The sequence below is a fragment of the Sinocyclocheilus rhinocerous genome, unplaced genomic scaffold (assembly GCF_001515625.1).
Source record: "Sinocyclocheilus rhinocerous isolate Xijiao unplaced genomic scaffold, SAMN03320098_v1.1 scaffold4115, whole genome shotgun sequence".
NCBI lineage: Eukaryota > Metazoa > Chordata > Actinopteri > Cypriniformes > Cyprinidae > Sinocyclocheilus > Sinocyclocheilus rhinocerous.
This window is the reverse complement of record NW_015623660.1, coordinates 13,541-34,055: the sequence shown is the minus strand read 5'-3', so window position 1 is coordinate 34,055 and position 20,515 is coordinate 13,541. Positions and strand designations below refer to the sequence as shown.

At 38.4% G+C, this 20,515-nt stretch overlaps 2 protein-coding genes across 2 annotated transcripts in view; both read right to left on the bottom strand.

Annotated features, from left to right (window-relative positions):
• LOC107718438 (protein kinase C and casein kinase substrate in neurons protein 3-like) overlaps positions 1–1,049 on the bottom strand; it is a 12,479-nt gene extending 11,430 nt beyond the window's left edge. Inside the window, exon 1 of the mRNA XM_016525545.1 lies at positions 886–1,049. The gene's annotated coding sequence lies outside the window, so the exon portion shown is untranslated. The remainder of the gene's footprint in view (positions 1–885) is intronic.
• A 2,405-nt stretch (positions 1,050–3,454) lies between these two features.
• The window catches only part of LOC107717935 (SH3 and multiple ankyrin repeat domains protein 1-like), a 29,869-nt gene continuing 12,808 nt past the window's right edge, over positions 3,455–20,515 (bottom strand). Inside the window, exons 6-18 of the mRNA XM_016524870.1 lie at positions 16,157–16,239; positions 15,942–16,066; positions 14,481–14,616; positions 14,311–14,391; positions 14,150–14,158; positions 13,209–13,235; positions 12,871–12,930; positions 12,555–12,670; positions 11,728–11,851; positions 11,373–11,620; positions 6,751–9,446; positions 4,541–5,644; positions 3,455–3,704 (exon numbers count right to left, since the gene is read on the bottom strand). Coding sequence (XP_016380356.1) covers positions 3,623–3,704; positions 4,541–5,644; positions 6,751–9,446; positions 11,373–11,620; positions 11,728–11,851; positions 12,555–12,670; positions 12,871–12,930; positions 13,209–13,235; positions 14,150–14,158; positions 14,311–14,391; positions 14,481–14,616; positions 15,942–16,066; positions 16,157–16,239 — 4,891 coding nt within the window. The 3' untranslated portion in view covers positions 3,455–3,622. The remainder of the gene's footprint in view (positions 3,705–4,540; positions 5,645–6,750; positions 9,447–11,372; positions 11,621–11,727; positions 11,852–12,554; positions 12,671–12,870; positions 12,931–13,208; positions 13,236–14,149; positions 14,159–14,310; positions 14,392–14,480; positions 14,617–15,941; positions 16,067–16,156; positions 16,240–20,515) is intronic.

Genomic DNA, 20,515 nt, shown 5'->3' with positions numbered 1-20,515 from the left:
CACATACACACACACACACACACACACATATATATATATATATATCCAAAAGTCCTGGTTAATTTCTGACCATGATGCATATCGTGTTTTCAAAACACTTCATTTTACATACAAGTAACCCTAAGCCAAACCCTAATCCTAACTCTAACCATATAGTAAGTATATGTAGTTAATTAAAATTACTCAGTACTTAAATTTAGAATTACACTGTAACAGGGACACCTTAAAATAAAGTGTAGCCAAAACATGTATACACATACAGAAGAAAATAATATCAAAAATAAACTCAAAGCCTTAAAAATATAGCATTTTTGCTATTGTGAATACCAATCAATTTTTAGTAAAGTACAAAAACATAATGGAAGTATATCAACAGGCTATTTCAGCGCTGATCTATTGCTCAAGCTTTCTGTGTGAGCTAAATATACACTGTAAAAAAGATTCAAAGCTATTTGTTGTTTTATAGCAAAGTTGCATGTGCAAATGCCATGACTACACGTCCCAAAGTTACTTATTAAATGCTAATTTCCTTAGTTTGTAAAGCTGCACTGATTCACACACAACACTATCCAATAAATCACGCTAACACTATTTATACTATATAGGTCGTTGACATGTTAAACAGTGACATGCATCTAAAACCATTTTAAAATTTGTTTTTCTAATCATACAAGTCATATTAACTGAGAATAAATTAACTATTTGTAGTGTACTTTTAAAAAAGACATTGTGTCACAGCACAACCATTTAGTGTAAGTGGGGTGCAAAAAGTGGTTTAAAAAACTAAAAATATACCTAAATATATAAACATCTATAAAAACATTTTTTGTCAACTACTCAGAAACTTAAGTCAAACTGAATAGCAGATAGAAAAGCCAAACTGACCTGTCACTCCAAGGCTTCTTTCTTCCGTTCTTTGGCTTGTTCTGCCCTCCTTCACTTCTCTCCCATGTCTGTCTGACGTTGCTCCGGTGTGTGTGCAGTCAGTCAGCTGTTGCGGAGCTGCATATGTACATGCAAGTGTGTTTTCCTTCTCCTTCTCTTTCTCTCACACAAACACACACACAGACATACAGACATTCTCTCTCATCTCAGTGTAAATGAGTTGTCAGGTGTGAAATTTAAGTGTGTTGTAGAATGTGAGAGTTATTTCAGCTCTCTGCAAGTCACAGCTCAGAGCGAAAAACTGCCTGTTCACAGAGCAGGTTCATAAGTTCAAAATCAAACACTATATTAATATAATGCAATTTCTATAATCAAAGCATATGAGGTGTTTAAAGGCACTGAACTTAGTATAGTAACATGAATGTTGATGACTGTTTATTATCAGAGGTCATCACCTCAGCAACAGGACAGTGGCCAGTGTCATGTGATCTCTACTGCATCATACACAGTCAATCGTGGCCTGTGGGAATGTAAGGACTAGTTCATCCTAAAATGAAAATGTCATTATTTACTCACCCTCACGGTTGTTACCTCCATGGAACAATGTTCAAGCATGCAATTAAAGGAATAGTTCACCCAAAAATGAAAATTTGCTGAAAATGTGCTTAGCCTCAGGCCATCCAAGATGTAGATGAGTTTGTTTCTTCATCAGATTTGGAGAAATGTAGCATTCCATCACTTGCTCACCAATGGATGCTCTGCAGTGAATGGGTGCCGTCAGAATGAGAGTCCAAACAGCTGATAAAAACATCACAATCATCCACAAGTAATTTACATTACGCCAATCCATCAGTTAACGTCTTGAGAAGACAAAAGCTGCATGTTTGTAAGAAACAAATCCATCAAGACATTGCTTCGGGCTAAAATGCAAGTTGTCTATCCATAATATTGCTTACTCCAGAGAAAAGTGGTCTCGTCCGAAATATGCACAGATCAAGCACCATTTACATGGGAAAACTGTCCAAAATAGTTCATATATATACTTTAATTCTGCATACATTTCCATACACACTCACACATACATATATATATTTCCTTTGTTCTTATTTCCTTAAATATATTTTCAAATGAAATGGAGTTTCCGATAAAACAACCATCACCGCCGTAACAAAACACACATACACACACACACACAGTCCATGTTTGTGTGCATGTATGTGTTTGTGTAGGTTAACAAGAGCGCACTTAAGCAATATAAACGATGGGTCCTTTCATTGTGTTGGAAGACTGATTCTGCTTACGGTATTAAAACGCTTACATAATCCTTATATGGTTATTATTGGCATTACGATAACTTTTTTACTGCTTAAAGTCAACACGAAACAGTCTTCAACCCATTTTACTTTCATAATCCAACATATCTGAGTAAAAAAGGACATTCAATGGTAAAAATGTAATGCAGGACTTGCCTATATGTGTCTATATGACTGGCGGTTAAAAATTAAAATGAAGGAAAATTACATTTGATAAGCATTTTTTGTTTTCATTGGAATAATGCGCACTATTTAAAAAGTAAACGGGGTCGTTTTGGTTTCATGTTGACTTTAATCATCATATTATCAGATGAATCAAAGCCTGCACGTCGTGATGCTAAAATATGCACAGTAGCTTCATTTGTATTAATATAATAATATCATATTACTAAAGTTCATTACACCTCTTGATCTCGTCATCCCAAAAAACAATGAAAGAAGTACATTCTCTCTGTCTCTGACTGGCTGAAGATGTTTGGCCATCTGGCTTCAGCAGGGACGACAAACATTTGCTCATGATGACTTTAGCTTTCACTCTGCAAGAGTGTTCGAGTATTTCACAGCGCTTCTCCATTGCAATCATCCCCACCTCTGTCCTTCAGTGGAAGTCTTTCCCTTTCATCCCAAGTGCTTTTTGTCTAACCCCAATCTTTCTTTCTTTCTATCCACTGTCCAAAATAGTTCTAAACAAATATGTGGCTGGATTTTGATGTGAGAGACAACAGGAGACAGACTTTTCCACTGGAGGAAGCGTTATTATGGATTATAGACTATTATAGATATTTTAGCCGGAAGCATCGGTTTGAAGTTAAAACATCTTAATGATTTGTAAAAGGATCTCAAGGATTTTTGTTTTTTTACGGACATGCAGCTTTTGGCTTCACAAGATGCTAACTGATGGACTGGAGTGGTGTGGATTACTTGTGGAATATTGTGATGTTTTTATCAGCTGTTTGGACTCTTATTCTGACGGCACCCATTCACTGCAGAGCATCCATTGGTGAGCAAGTGATGGAATGCTACATTTCTCTGTGCAAATGAAGAAACAAACTCTCGGATGGCCTGAGCAGCCATTTTTGGGTGAACTAACCCTGTAGCAAAGCATACAGCAAAAAGGGCTGTAAAAGCTGCAAAAATGATGGAAAAGTTAACTATTTATGGTGATAATTTCTGTCAATTATGGTCAAAAAGAGATGAGAATAAATTCAACAAGAGAATAATTTATTCAAACCTCTTAAGCAGAGCTGATGACTTTAGCTTTCACTCTGCAAGAGTGTTCGAGTATTTCACAGCGCTTCTCCATTGCAATCATCCCCACCTCTGTCCTTCAGTGGAAGTCTTTCCCTTTCATCCCAAGTGCTTTTTGTCTAACCCCAATCTTTCTTTCTTTCTATCCTCTAACTGGTTCTCTCTAATTCTCTCCTCTAGCTCTGAGTCGCCTCATCTCTCATGCGTTCGTTCTGCCCTTCAGAAGAAACAGTGGAGACAGAGAAAGCAGAGGAGAGCCTAGAAAACATGGAAGGGGGGAAAGAAAAAGAAAGGAGGCAGAGCATGAGGTAAGAAACCAAAGTGCTGGATATACTGATCATCTACAGACTATGATGAAGAATTTAGTATTCAAAAAGCAATTAAAGTTACATAAGTGTGCAGTATGTAATTATAGGGCACGTGTCAGTTGTGCAATTTCAAATAAATGCCAGGTTTAATGAAAGGAATGAGCTGTAATTCAATTGATTTGATGATTTGTTTGGTTTTAAATGGAATATGAAAAATCATAACTCAATCCATTTATGTTATAATATACACTACTAGTCAAAGGTTTGGTCCACTTGACCACTCATGACTTTTTGATCTAAATGCTTGTGCATATGTTTACATTTCTAAAATTAAAGTTTAGTTTTCAGTGCACAAAAAAAACAAGGAGACGTGAAAACCTTCAGTAGTGTCATCATGAGATTGGTTTGGATTGGAATTATTTCTTAGTTTTCATACTTTACTACTCTAAATTGTGGAAAAGGTTAATAATAAAGAATGAATAGACATGAAGGTCACAGTCTAGAGAGGAAATGGGTTTTGTGATCAAATGAAGTCTTCCTTACTTAACTAAACTTCTTTTAATAAACATAATCTAAAGCATACAAAAACATCAAGGGCAGGATATTTATTTATTGTTGAGTAAAGCTGCAGGCAGAATTATCCATGCAGAGCTAAATTTTTATGAAATGGTGGACTATTTTTAGGAAAACTAATATAAACGGCTTCTGATGCTTTCTGATGCTCTTTTGCTTGTTCATCTAAATCTACCCTTCATTTTCCCTCCTTTTCTTATCTTTCTATCTCACCTGTCTGTAAGTCTCTTAAGCGCACGCTCAATGTTCATGCGATGTCCGACCCGACTCACGCCCAGATCCAGGAAGTCCTCTTTTGTCAGAGACGGCAAGTGGGAGCCATCAATCTCATTGTCGAGAAAGCGCTCCCGGTGCTCTGCCAGATTCAGGTAAGTCAGCCAATCAGCAACATCATATTTGCTCCAGTAGGGGAGGGGCTTAGACACAAAAGGCTGATTGGGTGGAGGAGGAGTTAAGGGCGGGTAGCCCATACAAGATGGGGAGGAGCCTCCAGACAGGAAGTTGGTAGGAGAGAGAGAGCTGGAGACCAGCGCGGTGATAGGAGGAGCCACAGGTGATGGGAGCGGAAAAAGAGGAGAAGTATGCGGGAAAAAATTATCTGAATATTGATGGGCGACTCCCAACGGGGGGGTTAAAGAAGGCTGTATTTCGTATGGAGAGCCATAGAGTGGCGCAGACGGAAAGAGAGGGAGCGAGGATGGACGCGGAGGTCCGGGTTGTGGGTGGTCCGAGCAGGAGATGAGGGGACTGGGAGCTCGACGACGCTGGGAGTACGAATGAGATTCAGAATGGCGTAGCTCTGGTCCGGAGAACTGAAACTCGGAAGCTTTACCACGATACTTAGAGCGATGCTTCGGAGACAAGGGATAGGGGTAATAGGATGGAGAAAGCGGCAGATGAGAGACAGAGGAAGGAGACAGAGGTGCGTGAGAGAGAGATATCGGGGAAATGGGAAGATGAGGTAATGATGGAGGAGAGAGGGGTGCATGAGCCAGGGAAAGAGGAGAGAGGGGGGCATGGGGCAGCGACGGAGGGGACAAAATCCCATGAGGAAAAGAAATAGGAGAATTAGACGGCGTCCAGTCTTTGAGAGGAGGTGGAGCTGGGATCGGGGTGAGAGGTAATGGAGTCGGGGTTAACGCTGGGGTTAGAGACGTTACAGGAAGAGGAGACGAAGGTACGGGGTTAGGGTTCAGAGCCACAGAATGGCAGTTAGGTGTTAAAGAGTTAGGGGGAAGGTTTGGAGAGAAGGAGCGCTGGAGAGACGACACAGAAGCAGGGAGGAGAGGTGCACAGCCGGAGGGATCACCTGGAAACCTGTGAAGAGTAAATGAAAGTGAGTAAAGCAGACAGTACTGCCCATTTAAATCAGAAAAAATAGCAATAAAACTAGATGAGAGGTGTTTGCCAGTGAAAACATTTGCCACAACAATGCTGAGGTGTTGTGGGTGTTTGCCAGGCATTGCTATGTGGCTGCTAAAGAATATTAAGAGGTTTAAGCTTTTTGGGTTGCTATGATTTGAGGTATCATGCATGTACTGTATATACACACACTACTGTGCAAAAGTCTTAGGCCACTAGGATTTTCACCAACAAAAAAATGGTTTTAAACCATTTATTTCTATCTTTTGCTGTAGTGTGTCAGTAGGAAATATCAGTTTACATTTCCAAACATTCCTTTTGCCATTAATTGTAATAATCCAGTGAGATTTTTGTCTGACAACAGCCAGTGCTCCACACAGAGATCTGATCATCATCCAGTCTGTCTGTGATTACATGAAGAAACAGAACACACTGAGACAGACTAAATCCAGAAGAACTGTGGCAACGTCTCCAAGATGCTTCAAGAAACTTTCCTGCAAAGCTACAGTACTGTGAAGAATTTAAAAAATGCTGTAAAGTGAGGATGCTTTCAAAAATAATGTCATAAATAGATTATTCATCAATTAACTTCTATTAACTAATCAAATCAACATTTGGTGTGACCATACTTTGCGTTTAACAGCTTTGTCCTAGGTACACATGAACGTAGTTTTGCAGGTAGGTTTTTTGAAGCATCTTGGAGACGTTGCCACAGTTCTTCTGGATTGAGTCTGTCTCAGTTTGTTCTGTTTCTTCATGTCATTCCAGACAGACTGGATGATGGTGAGATCAGATCTCTGTGTGGAGCATTGGCTGTTATCAGACTCCTTATGCAAAGAAAAATATCACTGGATTATTTTATATATACTGGATTTATTATATATTTTTTTTTTACCTACACTCCATTTGAGATACAGTTGGAGGAAAAAGGTATATAGTTAAAATAAAACTGTACATTAGCCAACATAATGAATGCAGAAATTATGTAATTCTTAAAGGGTTCACATACTTTTTCTTCAGTAAGAACATGAGTGTCTTTTTGATTTCACAAGATGTCTCACCTATGATTTGACGGTGGTGCCTGACCCTGCCAGCCACCAAGCTGTTGTAGTTTACTGCCGAGTTCATTTATAATGCTGGCCTTAACGTTGGAGAGAGGAGAGTTCAGACGTCGATCCATAAATGGCATCTTCACTGCAGCATCGCCTCCTCTTCCCTGTTCCTGCTCTTCCTCTTCCCTTGACCTGTACATGTTGGGAGCAGTGCTAGCCTGCCGCTGTAGTGGTGGTCCGGTTCGTCCATTTTCTGTGTGCATGTGATATTTTGACATATTCTGAGTGTGCGTTTTTGCAAGTGGCGGGTTTGGAGGTTTGGATTTATGCACGTGCTCTTTGTGTGTTTTTTGAGCAAATTTATCAGGGTGAGAAAGAGACGAATCCAGGGACACTCTTCGGTCCCCTTTGAATCCATCCCCTACTATCCCACTCTCCATGCTTTCTCCCCGTCTTCCTCCCCTCTCCTTCTCTCTGCCTCCTTCTTGTTCTCTTCTTTCTCCAAAATTTTCCATGTGGTGATCACTGCAGCTGTGACTATCCAGTTCCTCAATCCCAGAATCGACCACAGCCTCCGACCAATCACGGCCCTTAAGTGCCGGAGGAAGTCGGTCACCTGCGATAACTGATGTATTTTCCAAAGGCATTGTTGTGGTGACAGTCATTACAGCCGCAGTTGCGGCCACAGTGGAATATGACATAGAAATGTTAGCATGGCCTTGCTGTGGGTAGAAAAGTGGGAAAGGCCGATGCAATGACATAGGGTCAGATGAGGCGTTTGGGGCAGAAGGGGAACTCGATGAAGGGAATATCTGAGGAGAAGGAAGGGACGGGGAGAGAGCTGACTGGGTCAGATTGGCCACCTCACTGTCGTAAGATGTAAGACTAGAAGCGGCAGAGTCTCCCGCTTGTGGCGAGGGTAAAGGTTGGGGTTGGCTGGTGTTTGGGTGCTGGGAATAGCTTGAGGGTTGCAACTGGGGTGGGTTTGCAGGAGGTATTTTGGGACACAGCTGTGGAGGGGGGATTAGAGGAGATGGTGGGAAAAAAAATGGATGCACCACAGCAGAAGGATGGATGGGTGTCTGCTGTGAGTCAGCTTGCATGTTGTCTGGTAGGGACATGGCGTCTTGCGGGGGTTTGGACAGCGTTTGCAGAGACTGTTGCTCCTTGGGTGGCTGAGATCTTGACAGCTCCTTCTGTTGTTGTTGTTGATTATATTCTGTTGTTCCATGGGTGTCTATTTCTATTCCGTTTGCAAACTGTATAGGGGGAGGTAGGGGCTCTGCAAACACGAACTCGTCGTCCACATCCACAGATGGAGCAGGAGGTGGAAGCACCATCACATCGCCACCCTCTCCAACCCCTAGATTTTGCCCTCTCTTTGCATCCTTCTCCTTTTCCATCCCAGTCTCTCCCATCTTCTGTCCTCCTCTGTCATCCTGGGAATTACCAGTGGGATTTTTGTCAGCCATGCCGAGTTCACTCTCCTTGCCTATAAAGGAAGGCCTGCGGGGAGGAGGCTTGGGCGGTATCCTCTTGTGCCCTTCCCTTTCTCGGTCCCGCATGTAAGTGTGGTACTGATTGACTCTGTTGTCTCTGTCCTGAAAGTGAGACTGGTACTGACTGGCTTGATTATCTGTAAACCGCACCTTTGGTGCCCCTCTTTCCTCTCGATCCACAATATTCTGTTCACTCCATTCCAAGCTCCCTGTCCCACCACCACTTAATTGAAGCATCCGAGGGGACTGGGGGCGACTCTGTGGGACTGGCCCACTTGTTGTTGGAGAGGCACCACTAAGGTATAGAGAGGTGTGTGATTGGTAGATGTAGAAGGGAGGAACAGGTTTTTGGTTTGGAGAGGAGACAGCAGAAGGAAACGCTCCGGTGCTAGACAGCTGCCGACCGAAGTGGCGTTCCTCTCTACGTGTTCGCCGGTCGTCTTTCAGTGCTCGCTCACGAGCCGCCAGCGCCAGCCCAAGTGGGCTTGTTGGGTCTAGAACCTTCCCCGTCAATGGGTGGATGAAAGTAGTGGCTTGATGAGGTGTAGCTGATGCATACTGTGGCAACCCAAACGCAGGCGGCATGCTTAAGGCATCGCCGGAGATCAATCCCTCATCGATAGACTTAGAAGGGCGCAATCGAGCGGAGGTGTTGGCCTCCAATGAAGTCTGAGCAGATTCCTGCTCATCCAACATGTCCTCCTCAGAGGAGTAGTAGAAGGAGGTGCTTCTCCGATGGGAGTCATGGTAGCGTTCGCGTTCCCGCTGTGCTGTGCTCTTGCTCAGTGTTTCCAGTTTTGACGGGATACTAGGTGGTTGAGGTGGAGCAGGCGTAGGTGCCACGACTGGGTTTTGAGGCTTTGCCTCTTCCTGCTCTTCATTATTCTGAGGAGACGGTTCTGTATCCTCACTGCTCGCCTGGCTGCTGTGCCCAGAGCTGCTGGTAGATGGCGCTTTCACAATAATCGTTGGGATCGAAATGGAACTTTTTTCCAACTTTTCTCGGCCGGTCTCCTCCACCTTGCGCTGCTTCACCAATAGCCCCTTCCCACCTTGCCGACCTGCAATCTTGGCCACTGCTGGCGCTTGGTTCCGTTGTGCGGTGGACTGTTTGGGGCCCACATCAGAGGGAGGCGTGGCATTGCTATAGCCACGCCTCAGGCCGCCCATTCTTGCTCCTCCCATCTTGCTGGTATCAGTTTCAGCCTGTGAAACACAATATTTCAAAGTCTTAAAGGGATAGTTCACCCAAAAATGAAAATTCAGTCATGATTTACTCACCCTTGTGTTGTTCTAGTGCTGTATGCCCTACTTTTTTTGTGGACCACAAAAGGAGATTTAAAAAAAAAATGTCCCATGTGCTTGTTCATATAATACTAGGCAATCAACATTAAGCTTTCAAAAAAAAGGCGCAAAAGTATCACAGAATGATCCCATATGGCGCATGCTGTATATTCCAAGCATGATATGGTTCGGCAAAAAAACAAACCGAAACTATATTGTACTATATGTATATATGTACTATATTATTTAACAAATATCCTGACCTTGGCCGTTGGTCTCTGTGCACGACTGTGCATTCTTGATACTCTATTAGTGAAGCAGTTCACTCCGACTCGCCTGGGAGAAGCCCACAAGTAGTGAAAAATCAAGATTTATAAAAATACAACATGAAATACAATCCATGTACCTTCTTCTCTGAGGTAAATGTATCTGTTGTGTTTGTTGCAACAAGTTATCACGGTCATCTGTCAACTGTCATTTTGACTGTCATGACAAACAGATTTCCGGTTTGGAGATATTCAGTGAAGTAAATTTTTTCATGACGCATTTTTATTAACCCTGATTTTTCATAACGTGTGCTTTTTCTGGGCAAGACGGAGTGAACTGCTGCGCTAATAGAGTCATCAACGTGCAGTCATGCACAGAGATCAACGGTCAAGGTCAGGATATTCATTAAATAATATGTTAAATTTCAGTTTGATTTTCACTAAACCTTATCGTACTGCATATAGACATGTATTCGGTAATGCGATATATCACAATAATGAATATGCACGATATTGTTATCGTGGTCACTTCAAAATACAGAGAATAATTATTTTTAACAAATTATTCAGAATTTTGAATGCATTTTAAGAATGCTTTTCCCATCAACTGGTCACAATGCACAACACTGCTGTATGCTGCATCACAGAAGCGTGCGCACTCTGATGTAAACAACCACGGATGAGAAGCGCATGACGGAGCGCGTGAGAGACACTCTGAATGAAAGCGCACATTCACTCTCTGACAGCAGATGGCGCTAAACATAATGCAGCTGTTACCACGGAAACCCCGTAAACAAAAAAGCTTTTGTGTTTCTGAAAGTGTTATTTAATGAGCTAACATGAACTAAGAGTTGTATTTTTTTTATAACAAAGTTATATAACAAATAATGTTACTACATTAATAACTTCTGTAGCAAATGTAGCTTTTGCTCATTGTGAATGTTAATGCGTTAACAAAGGTTAACTGAAGAGATCTTATTGTAAAGTGATACCTATTGGTCTTTATAATTCTTTTGCACTTTAATCTGTGTAAAAATTTTTACTTTATACATATTTTGTGTATTGCTTTATTGTATTTAAATGTTCAGTTATTTTTGTTATAAGAAACATTTTATTAAACCTGTTATATTGTATTATGACAACAGTTTTTTTGCAACTAAATTTCAATACCGTGATAATACCGTATACCGTGATAAAAGCATTATCAATTAATCGCAACATGAAAATTTGATACCGGCATATCCCTAACTGTATACCCCCCCGAACACTTGGAATATTTGGCATGTGTCACATGGGACCATTCTGTGATACTTTTGCATCTTTTTTTAAAAGTTTGATGCTGAGCGCTATCCACTGACATTATATGGACGAGCGTGTGGGGCATTCTTTAAAAAAAATTCTTTTGTGGTCCAAATGAGAAAGAACAACACAGGGTGAGTAAATCATGACTTAATTTTCATTTTTGGGCTAACTATTCTTTTAATACTTTTATTGTGTCTGTATATGTCCAGGAACAGACAAGAAAGAATATGAGCAATGTCTCTTGTTTAAGTCTTTGACCAGCGCTATATCAAGCTCTTACCCTGCGGTTGGGCGGGACCCTGTGCTGTGTCTGGCTATGAGGCAGGTGGTGCGATGGAGGCAGAGGAGGGACAGCAAAAAAATGTGTGGGTGCCGCTCTCCTGTCTGTGTGGCCGCCGGCAGACAGGGGCGGCTCAGGCGCTGAGGTGTCAGGTGGAGGGGGGATGTCCTCTGGTCCAGGCACAGAAAGACTACGAGACAGCTTCATAGTAGGAGGATGGAGATGTACCCTCTCCTCCTCGGTCACTCCTTTGGACAGAAAACATGCAGAACACAGTTACATAAACCGCACCTAGAATTACGGTGCAACTGGACTGAAAGGAGATGGATTCAACACTTGTTGCATTTAAACTCACCCATGGATTTCTGACGCATCAACATAGCACGCTGAGTTGAATGGCCTGATGAAAACTGGGCTTGGTTAAAACCATACCCAGACCCTGAAGACATCATGCCAACACCTGATTGTTCGAGAGTTTGCTGTAAAAAAGGGAAAATACTGATGGGATGGAATATTTAGCACATTGAAAGTTGGACAATCTACATCAGACAATCTTACAATTCTATTTCCACACAATGTACTTTTTTCAGCACCTGCAGCACAGAAGTGGTGTCACTCTCGCACTTATTACCAGGTGAAAAGCCTAACTAACATGACTTTGCAACAGCTAAGATGAGGCTAGCAAATGCAACTGGACATAAGAAGCAACATACTACAAAGAACCCTTTTATTCCACCAAAACTGCTTTTTCAAAGCTGTGTATATAACTCTTTTCAAGCATTTTTGAAGCTACTTTTTTTTACAACAGTGGCTTTTGATGTCACATGCTATTGTGCACACATCTATACAGCTGAGCGAGCTGATGCAGTAATCAAACAAGCTCTCCAAAACTTCTCTCTCATGTGTGAAAATGAATTGTTTTGTTCTGAACATTTCACCGATTCAAGTCCCCCGTGCTGCATTTTTGATATTTTTTTTACGCCGAAATATTTAGCAACATGCTGCTGTTCATGCTGTTGTTTTTTTAAGATACTTGTTAACGTTTATGCTGATGATAAATGACAAAAGACATCATAATGACTGTAGTTTAAATTATGAGTAACTTGACTTCAAAAGTAGCTTCCTCGACACTGTCGAAACGCTATGTTAATCAGAACAGAGATCATGAAACAGAGATGTTACCTCGTTAGCGTTAAAGCCCTTGTTTCGCTCCTTCTTGCCCCCGTGACCTCTGTGACCCTGAGAGTCTGATGTGCTAATTGTCTGCTGAGCAGCGGCTAGAATCTCGTCCAGCTTGTCTGGAGCATAAAAAGAGAAAACGAACATGCAATAAATCATGAAAACCTATTTTTTGCCTTTAGTCTTTTTATTTAGACTGGAGGTGAAACCATGTGCATATAAATAATTTACATTAAATGTGAGATTCAAAAGTGTGTATATAGACACAAATGTATAGCAGGAGATGAAAAATAATAAATGCAAAGGAAGGGTTTCTTACTAAGGGCCATTTGATAGACGCTCTTCTTCTTTTCTGGCGCTTGAGAGCTCTCTGTGTGATCTGAGCATAGAGAAAAACACGTGCGAAAAATGAACACACAAATACACAGTATCTGTCCATATATATCTGACCATAATGATCCTGATAAAAGCTTACAAGGAACAAACACACATGCAAGAGAAACATTTGGGATTTCATCAATTGCTCTTAAATGCCTCTCATCTGATAATCATACTATCTAGAGGCAGTCATAATACTCATTTCATCACCTGTATTCATTTGAAATCTGACATTCACATACTCATAAATGCAAAAAATAAATAAATAAATAAAGTCACCTGGTTTCGTTTTCCATGGTGAGGCAGCTGTAAAAGGAAGTGAGTAACATTAAATATGCATTAACGTTTTTATAATTGCATGTTTAAATGGACACTATATTTAGTTTAGTTTTTTTTTATCATTATTTCAAATTATTCCCTTGCAACAGTATCAACACTGTCAATACCCAGCAAGGATTTTTCTCAAGTTTGCAATCTACTTTCAGTTGTCATGGTAACAAACTAAGACAAAAACTGACAGCCAACAAACATTAGAACATGTTTTCAATGTCGTTGACAAGAAACAAATTTCATAACTAATACATGTAAACCACATACAGTTGTTTATTATTTAAAATCTAGACTGATACTGACTGATAAACTAATGAAGGACATTAATAACCTTGTTTTATTATCCAACTAAAAGAACGCATTAAACTCTACACAATATTTTTATAGGATTAAACAGTTAATTTCATAAAACCTGATAGAAAAGATATATTGAAAGATATATTATATATGAAAATGAGACTTGTTTTAGGACCTATTTTTGTTTGGTTTTTGCATTATAACATTTTTTATGACCAAAAAACAAACACATTTTAAAGTAGTATTTATTTATTATGGTTGTGAAATACAAATACTGTAAAAAAAATAAAAAATAAAAAAAAGGAACTGTATTATATTAGATTCTTATTAATTAGAGTGACTGATGAGAATAGCATGAAAAAATCATTGTGGAGAAAAATAAAAAGTAAAACATCCAACAAATGTGCTCAATTCTCATAAATTGAAAATAAATTGAATAAACACACACACACACACACATATATATATATATATATGCAATTTATCCTGGATCGTTTTTGTAAGATTCATTCTAAAATAATAAATAATTATACTATTATTATTATCATTTAAATGATTATGAAAAATAATATAAATAATATAAAATGACACACCTTTCTCCAATGTGTGCAAAAAAGAGAGAAAGACAAACAAGCAAATTATCAGTCAAAATGACAACTGAATGCATGATGTCAGAGTTTTAGGATAGCAGGAAATGCTTAATAGTCTAACAAGATGCGTAATGTGTGTATATTATGTGTTTGTAAGACTGTACCCATCTCCTCCAGTTCTGAAGTCATGGATTTGGAGCGCAGCGCTATAGCCGGAGGGGTCAGCCGCTTGCTCTGCTGGGGAACTAAAGGGAGAGAGAGTGCTGTTAAACCAAATCAAAAACTGCCTGCAATGCCATTCATTCATACTCCCACAGACAAAACGCTCGCTGACCTTTCTTCTTAGGCATTTCCTCCATCTCAGGATTCCGCGCTACCATGACGACCTTCACCATCAGACTGTTCCCGCCCTGGCGAATCATGTTCACCACCTGCCTGTGACCCACCTTCACCACATTGATTCCATTCACCTGTGAAAATACAGCCATCAACCATACATTGTAATACATATAACTGTTCAAAAGTTTGGGGTCAGTATTTTTTTTTTTTTTTTATTAGAAATTAATAGTTTAATTCAGTTAGTATGCTTTACATTGATCAAAAGTGACAGAAAAGACATTTACAATGTTACAAAAGATTCTATTTCAAACAAATGCTGTTCTTTTGAACTTTCTGTTCATCAAAGAATCCTATCAAATGTATCACACATATTGTGTCACAACACATATAATAATATATAGCAGCAAAACTGTTCCCTCAACATCGATAATAATCAGAAAAGTTTCTTAAGTAGCAAATTAGCATATTATAATGATTTCTGAAGGATCATGTGACACTGAAGACTGGAGTAATGATGCTTTGATCACAGGAATAAATTATATTTTACAATATATTCACATAGAAAACAGTTATTTTGAAATGTAATAATATTTCACAATTTTACTGTTTTAACTGTATTTTTAATTAAATAAATGCAGCCTAGATGAGCAAAAGAGACTTTCCAAAAACATTTTAAAAATCTTACCAACCCCAAACTTTTGAACGTATATATTCTAAATGTTCTATTTCTACTCTATTTTTCAATTCAAGTGACTTTCAGAAAGATTAATGAAGATTTTAAACAACAATTATATAAGAAAGGAAATTTGATTTGCAGTTTAAAGAAAGAGAGAGAAACACAAGTGGGTGTCTTAAGCGTTCTCATCAGACTTGATTCAAAATGATTCAACGTGATTCACAAACTCCAAATTAACCAGCTGGGAACCATGAGGTGAAGGTGTTTGCTGCTAACAGGGCGCTGCGTCTGGAGATGCATCAATAACAATATATTTTGCAATACCACAGTCACGATGGCATATACAGAGAACACAAGATCCACGTCCTCTTCTCTTCCAGAATCAAATTAAAGTAGGTAACACAAGTATCACAGTGAGGTTTATCGCCTCCGTGTAGGTGTTAAGATTTGTTCAACACCTCACAGACTGGAGACTATACTGCTAAACTAGTTTTGGCTTTTGCAGCGATGCAGCATTCGGTCTGCTATAACTTTCAATGGCTCTTTATCTAATAAAAACTTGTTTTAATGGGTCATTAGGTGGATCCATGGGTCATCCAATGGGTCATCCAGGTGGATGCTGCACACTGGTGATGGATGAGGAGATCCCCCCTCACAATGTAAAGCGCTTTGAGTGCCTAGAAAAAGCGCTATATAAATGTAATGAATTATTATTATTATTATTATTATTAAAAGTGTCTAAGTCATGGTTGCATCAAAGGAGGCGACGTCTGGGCTAACCTCGATCAGGAAGTCCCCCATCCGCAGGCCGGACCTCCACGCGACGCCCCCCTCGTCGACAGACTCGAGGTACTGCAGAGCAGGGAAGGCTGGTGACGGGCTGAACTCCTCCACAGGAGTCTGGGCTGGAGATCACAGATCACAATCACAGACGTGATCCGTCTATGTCATGCTGCGTGCGCTCGGTTATCAAACCAGTGATGTCCATCACTCACCTTTGGCCCCTCGCAGTACAAAACCGAAGCCTTCATTGTCTTTTTTCTGCAGAAGTACAGTTTTCTCTTTTATGATGTAGTCACTGTCAGAGAGAAAAGAGAGGAGCTCATGTGAAAGACTCGCAGATGCACAGAAGTTCTTCAGATGGGATCAAGTTTGGATCAGAGATATTGTAGATAACTGAAACTATAAAAACAAATCAATAAATAAAAAATGTATTTCATTTCAGTTAGTTGCCAAGGCAACATTTCTCATTTTCATTTAGTTTAACATGATGTAAAATATATAGACATATGAATGATTTAATAATAATTACAATTATTATTATATTACTACTACTACTAATAATAATAATGAAAAACACACAAAAAAATCAAATGAAAATGTTTTCTCTTTTATGATGTAGTCACTGTCAGAGAGAAAAGAGAGGAGCTCATGTGAAAGACTCGCAGATGCACAGAAGTTCTTCAGATGGGATCAAGTTTGGATCAGAGATATTGTAGATAACTGAAACTATAAAAACAAATCAATAAATAAAAAATGTATTTCATTTCAGTTAGTTGCCAAGGCAACATTTCTCATTTTCATTTAGTTTAACATGATGTAAAATATATAGACATATGAATGATTTAATAATAATTACAATTATTATTATATTACTACTACTACTAATAATAATAATGAAAAACACACAAAAAAATCAAATGAAAATGGAAAATAAAAACAAAAATTATAACAAAAAAAACCCATCCCAATTATACAAACAACAAAAATTTTATTTTAAAAAGCTTATTTTATCAACCTATATTCACAATTAAGAAATTACTTGTCATTTGAGAATATCACCCTGAATCAGGGTTATTATTGTTAATTAAATCTAAAATCATAAATGATTTTATTTTTTTTATATCAAAATGGAAAAAAAATTTAAACTTTTATATTCATTTTTTTTAATTCAGTTATTTGGCAATGAAACATTACTAATTTTGATTTAGTGTAAATTTAAGTACTAATTTACTAAAAGTACTTAAATCTGAAACAAAAAATAAAAACCATACAGACATATTTAAAAAAATAAATAAATGAAAAGGTACAAACTCAACAGAAAAAAAGACATACTTAAAAAATTACAACAAATATAAAAATAAAAACTAATTAATAAAAAAAAATTATAGTTAAACTACAACCATAAAAAATTAGATAAAACAACACTGCACTGAATCCACTGGAAAATCTAGCTGTTTTGGAACATGGCAGACAATTTCTTGCCGTTTTGGGCCAGTAATCATCTTGGACCAGCAGCAAAAGAGCTATAGTTTAAAGTGGTTAAGATTTTTGTAAAACTGTAACTAGTAAACCAGTTAATATCTGGTTTTCATAAACTAATGACTTGCTTGGACCAATCAGAAATGAGCTACCATGTTCCAAAACAAAGCTACTAGCTGAAGCTCAAAAACAGAAATGATTCTGAAATGTCATATATGTTGGGTTTACAGTAGCTATGGTATTTTGGCGGACACTATGGTTACCATGGTGAGCGTATGGGGGTTTGTAGACGTGTGCAATTATAGTTCAGTGCAAAGACAATGACAGTTACGGACTAGCATTGTGTTCTGTCAGCTCAGCTCTTATTATGAACATATGCTCTGACTGCGATATCAATGCAAAGTATGATGCTTAAAAAACACAAACGCCACAATGGCAGGCACAATGTAAAGCCAGTACTTAGTAACTTGCTAAAGAATTACCACACAGATTAACTGCAAGACATTCAGATTCTAAAAACGTTTTTCAAACATTCCATTTTGGTTGAGGACACGTTAAAATTGCCAGTTTGCTTAATGCAAGTAGAGCATAAGCCTGTCCCATTAAAATCATTTTAAGAACATTTGTTGATAACAAGTACACAGCCTTTATATAATGTATTCCAAAACTTTGGGTCCAAAAATGAGCTTTACCTCTGCCTATTTGATTAAAAAGGTTCTCATTTTACTAAATCTACAAAACAAGGACTTGATTATGTCTCTTTTTTATGAACTGAATCAGTGGTGATACTGCAGGCCTTATTTTCTTCTACGGTCATACTGATAAGTTCCCCATGATCCTGGAGATCCATCATGGAAACAGCACAGAAATACTGACGAGCCACAGAATTGGCAAGCACAGGGTTTAACGTTATCTAACAACAAACATATCAGCTGTACCTGAATGACAGGGAAAATATTGTAATGCATAATGATGATACGTTTGGACCGAGCAAACATCCGTTTAAATGCATGCATATGCATTACTATATTCTGTTTAAAATGATTTTTTCAAAGTTGTAAACAAAACATTATTGAACCACTTTATCAGTTTTTCTACTTCAAAATGTTATGTTTAATTCAAAGTGTTACTTGCCATTTCTTTGTTCTTATTTGTGAAATTTACTAGCAATTTCTGAGTGAAAATTGTAAATCCAACTGGGTAGTAACGGATTACATGTAATCTGGATTACATAATAAATGTAGTACTTGTAATTGGAGTATATTACATTTTTAAATGCTTATAATCAGATTACTTTTTTATGAATTATTCATTTTAATTTTACATTTTTATGATTTAATTAAATATTATATTTTCATCAACTCAGTTGATGCAGTTCGTTGATGCAGTTCTGCAGTTCTTTCATTTTCCCCAGTTTGAGAAATCCTGGAGTAATGTAATGTTTAACACATTTCACATGTTGATAACAAAGAAGGAATACAGTATGTGTTATTTGCCTTTGCTATTTATAACAATAATCCTATTCAAATCTATAAACAAGTTAGGTCAAAAGTAATCTAAAAGTAATCCAAAAGTAGTCAGAATACAATACCTAAAATGAGTAATCTGGATTACATTACTGACTACAATTTTCACCATGTAATTTGTAATCAGAGATTGCAATTTTTAAGTAATCTATGAATCACTGCAGACGACATACAGTACTTTATACTTCTAGCTCTTATATAAAGCAACGTATAAGCTAAAAACCAAAACCCTACTACAAAAGAAAAATGTTTACAATTTTAGAATGAACAAAATCTGAATTTCTCCAACCAAATACAAACCCAGATTTCCTTAGCTAATTAACAGACTTATATAAAACGAATTAGAAAACACTTATGACAAACCCAACCCTTTTAACTTCAGCTAAACATTTTTTTCTTACGTTTTCCATTACAAAATCCTCACGTGGCAAGTTTGCCCAATTTCTAGAAGTTGATACGTCTCGAATTTTAAACCAACCCGACAGCAGCATTTTCCTACTTAAACGCCGTCTTTAACAGCATCAACACATCGCATCTGTGGTAGAACGAATAAAATATTGTGAGGCAAATCGTTCGGACGGAGCAACCAACAGTTTAAATGCACAGATGCGATCACATATACACTTCATCTGTTTCACATCACAAATGCATCTCTATACTATATTGTGGTAACACATACTTACTTAACTAACTGACTTATACAAAGCTAATTTTAAATGAACCCAAACCAAAAGAAAACTTAAAAATGTAAGAAAACATATTGATGCCATATTTGTGAGAATTACAACATGCAAACAAACTCATATTCAGATTATCAGCAAAACCAAAGCAAGTTCAGTTTTTGCCACTGAAGAAGATTGTAATTTAACACCTTTATCTTGAGCTGAACGCTTTCCTTTTATTGCAATTATGATATCCTTACAAAATCCTCACATGACAAGTTTGCCCATTTTCTAGAAGTTGATCCGTCTCAAATTTTAATCCAACCCGGCAGCAGCATTTTCCTACTTAAACGCTGTTCCCAACGGCATTACACATCGCATCTGTGTAGGAATGACAGTGGGAAAGATAGTGATGCATAAATGACGATACGCCAGCAAGACTCACAAACGTTCATGCCATATTTGATCAACCCCGCAGCATCACAACTTTCTATGATGTACTGTGTTTCACACACACACATACATACACCCATAGTGACTCATACCCTTTCAATGACTGAAAAACACACATACATGTCACATGAACTCATTTATAACACTAACATACACGCACACAGCAAAAAATGTTTTCTGACGTGTCGACGCCGTATGTACAATGACAGCCACATTCACGACTCAAATACACACGTATAGACACATATATACACACGCACTGTAAGAGAGAGAGGGATCTGATTTACCATAAACAACCAGACTGTACACACACACACACACACACGCACACATACAGATGATATATACTGTGAAAACATTGATTCTGCTCAACAGTCTGTCTGCTACCTCTTCAGAGCATCCATCTGCCTCTCTCTCTCTCTCTCCGCATCGACAATAAAAGAACGGAGCA